General features: G+C 45.4%; 1 protein-coding gene across 1 annotated transcript; it reads left to right on the forward strand.

The window, feature by feature from the left end:
- Positions 1-1,870: 1,870 nt before the first annotated feature.
- Positions 1,871-4,291, forward strand: SP9 (Sp9 transcription factor). Its single transcript, XM_029604904.1, has 2 exons — positions 1,871-1,997; positions 2,917-4,291. Exons 1-2 carry the CDS (start codon positions 1,977-1,979, stop codon positions 4,258-4,260), a joined length of 1,365 nt encoding a protein of 454 aa, XP_029460764.1. The 5' UTR covers positions 1,871-1,976; the 3' UTR covers positions 4,261-4,291.
- Positions 4,292-9,686: the final 5,395 nt, after the last annotated feature.

Consider the following 9,686-nt stretch of genomic DNA (forward strand, 5'->3'; position numbering starts at 1 on the left):
AACCAGGTCTTTGTTGCCATGTCATTATTCCCCAAATGTTTTAACAGTCAGCTCTACACTTTAGCATAATACATTGATCTTTGTTTAAAAAATAGATTTTTGAGTCTGAGGTGGGAAAAACTGACACAAAATGGGTGACCCTGTGAAGATCTCTCTACTGCATTTTTCATCTGAACCTACGCTTAGGGGTTTTAACACCTGAATACGTGTATTAGAATGTAAAGAATTTTCTATATTTATTTGCAAAAAAAAAAAAAGTATATATATATATATATATAGTTGTCTATAATCAAATATATAAGAAATAAAGGACAGTGGTGTTCAAGTCACATTTTCTGTCTACATCTATTTGTAAACACACATACATTTCTGTGTGATCGTCAGAAGTCTATTCTTGTGTTTATGAACTGTTACAAATGATTGACTCTACACGTCAAGATTCTAAGTGATTTTCCGATTATTTAATGTGCTGCTTTATCTGGCTTTGTTAAGAAAAGAAAAAACCCCTCCGCTTCTCCTCCCTGGGCTGCCCCGGGGGTTGGTCAGAAACGCCTCACTGCTACTTCCCCCACACCTCTATTAATATATGAAAAGCAGATCTGATAAATAAACAGCACTCCCGCAGCATGTAGTCACCTGTTGTTACAGTTCTTGTTGGATGGGTCCCGGTTTCTCCTTCAGGATTAAAAATTCAAGCTCCTTAGGTTTCTCTGTCCTGCTCTATGACTCTAGGGGAGTTTAAACTGCATCCATTTCTCTTCCTCTCGTGCTCCAACATGCAGGCGTCCCTCATTTGAAAGAAGAATCCCGATTCACTGACTGGATTCCCCGTTAAATGCAAATTAATGTGCAAACGATTCCCATCAGAATATCATTTCATATATGATAATACCTCATATGCATTTTGAACGAGTGCTTTCTCCCTTTCTCCAGCCCAAACATTCTACCATAAGTTTTCCATATATTTACATCAGAATAAGTGAAATAAGGTCTATGCCATGGCATTCCTTTCCATTCTTTGTACTAGTTACAGAATGCCTCAATCTCTTAGTGCAAATCGAAATATACAATGAGAGTTGTCTGTTTGAAAGCCAATGTTATTGAAAAGATGTATTTGAACACTGCAACATTCTCAAAATATAACCATGTATATATTATGTTAGTTTTGCTTTCTATTGTAATGCACTTTTAAGTATATTTGCTGAAGGCAAACAAAGAAAGGTTGTTAAATCTAAAGCAAGCTCTGTCTGTTGGAATGTTATTCTATGGTAGCTTTTGAGAAGCTAAAAATCCGGGAGTTGCAACATGCAGTTGGGGAGAAACAAACAAGAAACACGATCTTCTGACATTTAACAAACAGCTAATCTTCAGAAAGAAAAGTTGCGCGTCCATTGATCCTCGGTAGGTACAGTACAGTAACCTAAAATCCATTCTCAAACAAGCTTCCACAGGCTAAGCGTCCCTTTCCTAATAATGCTCTATTAATCTGCCAAGATTTGCTGCTGATTTTTTTTCTTGGTCGCGTAAATAAACAGAAAAGGCTATGTGAGCCTAGGCGTGGGGGACTGTCTACATTACAAAGCGGGAAGAAAACCGCCGGCTGGGGCGCGTTATTGTTATTACAACAGTGTCATTTCTCAGTCGCCGCCGCCGCCGCCGCCGTCGCCACCGCCACCGGGACTTTCTCTGCGTTTGCCTTAGACTGGCACGCGCGCGCCGAGCCCCGGCTCTTTGCACCCAGGAGCCTCTTGATTGGCTGCGGGGCAGCTCCTGCCTGAGCTCTCCGCGCCCTCATTGGGCGAGAGTCCGAGTCAGCGGCACTTCAAAGCCAGCGCGCCCCACGCTCGGGCTGAGTTTAGCCCGCTGGAGCCGGGAGGAGACTTCCCGAGTGGAGTAAAGCCGGGGAAGTCACCGCAGCAGAGCGCTCAAACTCTCCCTGCAAGCCCCGCGCTAGCCGGATCCCGTTCCAGCGTGCTATGGCTACGTCTATTCTTGGGGTAAGCTGGAGATGCGTAAAAGCTACAAACGATCGCTTCTTGTGGCTCCCGGGGTTTTGTGTTGCTAAGAAAAACTTTGTTGGTTGTATTTCAGTTCTGGTTAGAGCTGACGTCTGTTGCAATCTACAGTTTTATTCACTCATTCTGCCTTTTGTCTTTTGGACAATACAATTAATTGGGGCGCATCCTGTTCATGCCTGCCTTTAGAATTTCATTTTGTTTTCAAGTTTGGGGAAGAAACTGAATTTCCTTTATTATTATTTTTTTTCTTGGAGAAGAATTGCTCGCAGTGTTTTGAGGTAACACAAGACAAGTCTTGCTCATGTTTTGTTTTAAAGAATTATTCTAATTGAGCGGCATGTTTCCAGTCCTGGTGTATATTATGTGTCTGAAGCGGAGTTATAAACTTTTGAGCAGATCATCTTTCATTTCACGTGGAAGTTTATTTTGGCGCATGCAGTTAGCTAAAAAGCCATCTCTTTATTTTTTTAAGTTGTGCAGATATTTTAAGTTTAGAAGCGCATAATTTGATTACATGTATTTTCAGTTATTATTCAGTACAAAGATTTTATTTGGTTTTAGCATCTCTTGCCATTCTTTACGTTATGTTGCCCTCTTCACTCAGTTCTGTGTGTGCCTATTACCCAGCTCTGTTCAGTCTCTGGGAGCTGGCATGGACAGTAAGTTTGGGGGTAAAGACGCTAGTCTTGGGGTACTGCGCCGTCTGGAGTAAAAACTTTGGAGACTCCAATGTGTGGAAGCACCTTCTTGGGGTATTTTTTTATATTTGTTTTTCCTGCGACCGCTGCTGTGATTGTCGTGGTTTCTTCGGCGATGGCGTTGAAAGACGGAGGGTGGGCAACAGATGGGGGGCATTTCTTTACCCTGACCCTCTGCTTTGTGTCCTCCCCCTCCGCAGGAAGAGCCGAGATTTGGAACCACTCCCCTGGCCATGCTGGCAGCCACCTGCAATAAGATCGGCAACACCAGCCCCCTCAGCAGCCTGCCCGAGGCCAGCGCCTTCGCCAAGGGGGGCTTCCACCCCTGGAAACGCTCCACGTCCAGCTGCAACCTGGGCTCCAGCCTGGGGGGCTTCTCCGTGGCCAGCAGCCGGGCCTCCAGCGGGCTGGCCGGGGGCGCGGCGGGCGCCGCCAACAGCGCCTTCTGCCTGGCCTCCACCTCGCCCACGTCGTCGGCCTTCAGCAGCGACTACGGCGGCCTCTTCTCCAACGCGGCGGGCGGCGGGGTGGCCGCCGCCTCCTCCACCTCCTCGTCGCAGGACGCCGGCGGCCAGTCGGCCTTCATCTCCAAGGTGCACAGCTCGGCGGCCGAGGGCCTGTACCCACGCGTGGGCATGGCGCACCCCTACGAGTCCTGGTACAAGTCGGGCTTCCACTCGGGCCTGTCGGGGGAGGTGGCGAACGGCGCCTCCTCCTGGTGGGACGTGCACGGCCAGGCGGCGGCCGGGCCCTGGCTGGAGGTGCAGAGCCCGGCCGGCGGCCTGCAGCCCTCCCCGCAGCTGGGCGCCTACAGCCCGGACTTCGGCTCGCTCACGCACTCGGCCTTCAGCTCCACGGCCCTGGGCTCCGGCGCCTCGCACCTGCTCTCGGGCGCCGGCCAGCACCTGCTGACGCAGGAGGCCTTCAAGCCCGTGCTGCCCTCCTCCTACCCGGACTCGGCGGCCGCCGCCGCCGCCGCCGCCATGATCACGGGCGCCGCCGCCGCCGCCGCCTCGGCCCGCTCGGCGCGCCGCTACTCGGGCCGGGCCACCTGCGACTGCCCCAACTGCCAGGAGGCCGAGCGCCTGGGCCCCGCCGGGGCGAGCCTGCGCCGCAAGGGCCTGCACAGCTGCCACATCCCGGGCTGCGGCAAGGTGTACGGCAAGACGTCGCACCTGAAGGCGCACCTGCGCTGGCACACGGGCGAGCGGCCCTTCGTCTGCAACTGGCTCTTCTGCGGCAAGCGCTTCACGCGCTCCGACGAGCTGCAGCGGCACCTGCGCACGCACACGGGCGAGAAGCGCTTCGCCTGCCCCGTCTGCAACAAGCGCTTCATGCGCAGCGACCACCTCAGCAAGCACATCAAGACCCACAGCGCCGGCGGCGGCGGCGGGGGCGGGGGAGGCGGCGGGGGCGGCAAGAAGGGCAGCGACAGCGACACGGACGCCAGCAACCTGGAGACCCCGCGCTCGCAGTCCCCCGAGCTGGGCCTGGAGCCCGGCGCCGGCAAAGACCCCGCCGTGGCGGGGCCCAACGACTCCTAGAGTGCTCCCCCCCACCACCTGCGGGGAGGGGGGGGGGGGACCCGAACTTTTTAGGGCGGGGAGGGGAATGTGTTGGGGGGGGGGGGGGGGGGATTGGACGGGCTGCTGCTGCTGTCTCTGCCGGGGGGGGCGGTGTATGGGGGGGGGTTTCTTCGAAGTCCCGGACGTCCTCCCCCCCCCCCCCCCTCCCCTAGACAGCCGCGCAAGGCGGGGATCAGGCTGCACCCGAGGGCTCGGAGCGCTGCGAAACGGCAGCAAGGACAGCTGGGGCCAGGACGGAGAAAACGGCAACAGCAGCAGCAGGGCAACAAACAAACAAACTTCATGGTGAAGAGCAATACTGACGCGCTGGGAAAGGCTGAGGCTTTTGAAAGCAAAAAAAAAAGCATTTTGGAAACAGACGGGACCTTTTTTAATCCGAGACATTTGAGTGGATTATATACACAAAAGGAAATAAAGCCGTCCCATTACATGAAATCTATTGACAATGAGACTTTTTTTTTTTTTTTAAGGAAAGCATCCTAAAAGAGGTTTAAGGTGAGAAATTAATCAGAAAGGGAGAAGACTTTTTCTCTGTGTTCCATAAAACCTGTATAAATAGGGTTGGAAAGACTGTGTTCTTTTTTCCTTGTAAATGTTGATTCTAATAGGGTTTTTTTTTGTTTTTGGTTTTTTTTTTTTTGTGAATTCCTGAAATTCAGGGAGTTTTTATTTCTGATGCACTTTGTGGAAGTCAGTATATATGTAAAAGATATTTAAAATGTTGAGTTTACATTTCACTCACACAACCCGTAAATTAAAGTCACTTAAAAAAAATTTTAAATGCGTTTTATCTGTATGAAGAAAATCTTGACATCCTAATTTCATTTTCGCATTATTAAAGTACTCTGAACAATATATTTACGTTTTTTTCTATTTCTTTTTGCCCCGAACAAACTTCTTACCTTTTTTTTGCACCTCCTATACAAATAAAACAGAAGGTTAGAACGCTAGATTAAGTAATAAATTTGTCTCCTAAAATTAAAAATATATGAAGCGTTCACATTTTAAACAAATATAATGAAAAATATCACGAATTTTAATAGTAAATATTCATTTAATTTTTAAAATAATAAACCTATTTTTTTTTATAGTTTTCAAATGCAACTAATTTATGCATTTTTTTTAAATAATAGGAAGCCAAAACTTGAGCAGGATTCAAATATGTGCAAAAACCCGATTTCCAAGAATAAACAAAAGCAAATGACAGTCATAAACACTAAAAAGTAATAAAAGAGGAGGAATGTCCTAGCGCTGAGCCTGGGAAAGCTGAATGCTTAAACTGGGTGTTATTCCCCGGGGGAGAAATGGCTACAGTCAATACTCCGGAAAGACATTTCACGCCTAAATGAAAATCTTGTTAAATGTTATTAATTTTGACTTAGAGCACATAGCAGCCCCCTGTGCCTTGTATTCCCTTATTAGGGATTCATGTCTTATCAAATATCTAATTAATCTCCCAGACATCATTTGTTCTTGGCCAACTTTATCTCAGCTGGTCCAAAGGGAAAACTCGGAGTAGTCTCGGTGACAAAGCTCCCTTGAAGATCCCTTTTAATTGTCTAAATTAACTGCAAAAAATTTGCATGTCAAACGGTAAAGGGCAAACAGAGATAAAATGTAAACGTTTTAAAAGCCCCAAACTAGGCACTTGATTCGATAACTAGGCTTTTTTAATGTTAGGAGGACAACTGTTCCTTTCCCCTTTCAGAGAGGGTTGATCTATGCAAATAGTGGATTGGAAATGCTTATGTCCCCATGCAGTCAAATGGTCCCTGCATGTTATTTGAATATCAGTGGCTCTGCTATTGAAAAGGTTCAAGGATGCTCTCTGACTTCTTTGTGATTACTCAGTGCAGCGTCTTATTCCGAAGGAAAAAAAAAACCCTCAGGAATAATTAAAGGCTCGGATAAGGCCTGGGAACACATTTGGGACAGGAATCTCATTTAGGCAGACTCTTTCAAAATAAGGCACAGTTAAATTGACCAGAAGGCAATTATTGAAATGAAAATTATTTTCACTCCTCTTTGTCTTTTGACCACCAACTTAACAGACGCTGCAAAAAAAAAAAAAAAAAGATAAGGGAATGTGTAAATCGGTGATCGCATTAAAAGGCTCTTAGTGCAGAACGCGAACTGCCTAGAAATGTAGTGCGTGTGATATTAAATCTGAACGTCATAGAATACGGTTCAAAGACACACTTTGCTTTACTTTTAGTCAGGCAAACAAAATATTTACAATTTTCCCCAAAGTATCTGCTGCCTGAAAATCCGGACAGCTGGGAAGTTTTCTTTAGTATTGCCGTTGACACCTGGGAATTTAATATAACAAAGCGATTAGAGGAAACTGAGAGAAGCTATTCACTAAAACCCATAGCGTTTTTACAAACAATATTAAACAAAAACCTTAATGGGACAGATGTACAATTTAAAAATGATCGTACGGTTTTCTTTTCTTCTTTTTTTTTTCTTCATGCTGCACGTTATCCACAAGCATCTAAGGGATTTTACCAGCTTAAGTCTAACCTCTCTTTCCCTTTTCTTGCTCCACTGAATATTTTCAGTTTTGATCATGTTTCCTCTACTAGCTTTTGAGAGCCGTCCTTTTCCTCAGATTGGGTAAAGTGCTGAAGGAAATAGCAAGAAATATTCTGGGGGTTGTGAGAGATCTTTTAATTTTAAGCATTGGGGGAGAGAGGATGAAAGAGAACGGAAGGAGCAGTAACTGCAGCTCTCCAGCTGGCCCTAGTTCTTGGCGTCTCTCTGCCTCTCTTCCTCTGACTCCCTTGAATTCCCGATTCTCCCCTATTCCGTCGAGAATCTCCCTCTCTTTCCCCGAATCTCGCAACCCCTTTCTTCCTGCCTCTGCTGCCGGGCAGCAACTGGCAGGTCTGGCCAGTGGTTACAGCTGTTCGCTTTTCTGAGGAATGCATTCTCTCCCTGGGTGCTGGGCAGAAGTCAGCTTTGCTTTCAATTCCTAATGAAACTGATCAAAGGAAAGGATGCAGATTGCGCTTCTGTCAGGTCAGGGTTGCCGTTCTCAGCTCAGTGATCAAGGACCTCTGTCCCACCGCCTGTGCCCCGGCAGGTCAGAAAATGTCCATCACCGCAGACTCCCCAGAAATAAAGAAGGGCCAGTGCAGGTCCGGCACAGCTGCTTTCTTAGGGCAGAACTAGAGATTTAGGAGAGTGGTCTGATTCCTTCCATTCGTCTTCTGAAAACAGTGAGAGATAATCGACAGGCTTTTGAACGTTTACAAGAACTCATAATAATAATAATAATAATAATGAATGACAAAAGGACAAGTTCGGAGAAAAAAAAATCTGAAAAATTCTTTGTTTAAGTGCCCGCAACTATTTTTTTGCATAGAATCTGTGCTAGAAATAGATATAAAGGCCACAAGATGATAAACACACTAACCCGTGGCTTTCCCCCTGATGCAACCATTGTTACCTTTTTACCAGAGTTCACCCGTATATTTATTTATTTTCCCATTTAATTAAAAAATAATTTATTAAAACTAAAGTTATTTCAGTTGCATAAAATCACGCCTGAGTTAAATTATTCCACTAAGGTTTAAAAAGGCAGTAGTTGCATATGTATTTATTGTGCGATGTATTTAGTCACCTACAGTTTCATTAATATATTCTCTAATTCGAGAATGCAGGCATTGGAGGGATTTTTCACGACCAGTAGTACCATTTTAATTCATTTTCATGAAATGTAAAGTTATATAGATATATTCCTGAAAGCTTTTTTTTCGCAGGACCTATGCACTTGAGTATATGCCTAGATACATTTTAATTTCAGAAATATTTAACAGTGCCAAGTAAGATGCATGTTCATATGTTTTGGCATCACATTTTTCTTACATTTTTATACTATTTACTTCGGCTATTTGTATTACTGAAGGCACTTTTCATAATTACAAGAATGAAACAAAATGAGGTAAATATGACATAAACCCCTCCCTCTGTATAATTGATAGACTAAGTGTTTAGTTTAAGTAGGAATAATTTAGCTGCAAATTTTCTTAAGGAATAACATTCTGAACCTAGTAAAACAAAATCCCCCGACTACTGTGAGGATTTGCATTAGTGCTTGGCAGGTCTCCGGAACCGTAGGTAAGAACTACCTCTTAGTGGCCCTTTAGCGCCATCTAGCGCAAGCAGCAAAGAAAGTCCAGCGAAATGTTTGTGGTCTGTCCCGAAAACCCTCAGGCATCCTCGCCAATGTATTTCAATGGGATCTTAAAACACGTCCCTCTTTCTCCCGCAAAATGCCTTTCCACGCACACACAATACCTTGAAAGACCTGGCAGCAGCACGAACAGAAGAAAACGGTGCAGACCGATATTTCGTTTTCTTCATAATGAAAATTGCTTGGACTAATTTGTTTTTAATAATTCAGTATATATCCTGCCAGAAAACATCATGTGCTATGGGTTGGGAAAGTCAGTTTTGTAAATTAAAAAAAATAAGCAAAATAAAAATAAAACGAATGTTTTTAGCATTTCTTGATTTTCAGATATTTTCATTGAATATCTCTTGTAATAATAAAAGTAGACGTGAAGAAAATATTATTTTTCTTTCACAAAAATACATTTTAATTCCTTTGTAATGTTCTGATTCTTTGGTTGTCCTGAGACTATGAGCCTAGTGTGTTCCTAATTTATGTAAGGACCATCATTTCATAATGTAAGAATGCATTACATGTCGGTATGGGTAAATGAAAAGCAATTTGTGCACAAGTTCCCCATATTCCAGTAAGAGTGAAATGACAGCTTTTGAGCAGACTGCAATAATTATGTTTGTTTTGCCGCTTGGGCACCAGCAGTCTGCACCTGCATCTAGCATCCTACACTGGCACCCCTTGTACCTTTCCCTGTACTCCTTATAACACATCCAGCGCCCCGGACTCCTAACGCTACCCTTTTGACTCCCTCTCTGCGCAGTCTACACTCGGCTCTGCCCCATCACCATTGAGTTTTCTTGAACGGAAACCCAGGACCGATTTGCCGGGCTCCGCCGTTTCCCCTACCTATCGGGATGTTACCAGTTCATTGAAAAGAACTCGCACAGTGAGAAATGTTTTTGCGGTTGCCAGTGAAACATTTTGCAGAAAGAACAGGTCACTTTTCCAAGCGGCCTCTTCCTAGCTTGGAGCCAGGAAAACTTGAAGGCGTTTGCCTGCTCACTTGGACCGCATTTTGCGGGAGTTTGCGTTCGACCGGATTGCCGATTTACTCACAAGCCCCCCAGACCCCTCCAGCACTGCATGCTTAAATAGATGCTAATTATTACCCGGGTAGCTGGGCGCAAAGTCCTTGTCCATTTCCATAGTACATACCTAGTAGGTTGCTGAAATTGCCTTTCAGCCTAAAGCT

The sequence above is a fragment of the Rhinatrema bivittatum genome, chromosome 6 (genome assembly GCF_901001135.1).
Source record: "Rhinatrema bivittatum chromosome 6, aRhiBiv1.1, whole genome shotgun sequence".
NCBI lineage: Eukaryota > Metazoa > Chordata > Amphibia > Gymnophiona > Rhinatrematidae > Rhinatrema > Rhinatrema bivittatum.

Coding starts and splice junctions, on each gene's coding strand:
- SP9 (XM_029604904.1), top strand. CDS start 1,977: ATGGCTACGTCTATTCTTGGG. Junction 1,998..2,916: donor TGGCTACGTCTATTCTTGGG/GTAAGCTGGAGA, acceptor CCCCCTCCGCAG/GAAGAGCCGAGATTTGGAAC.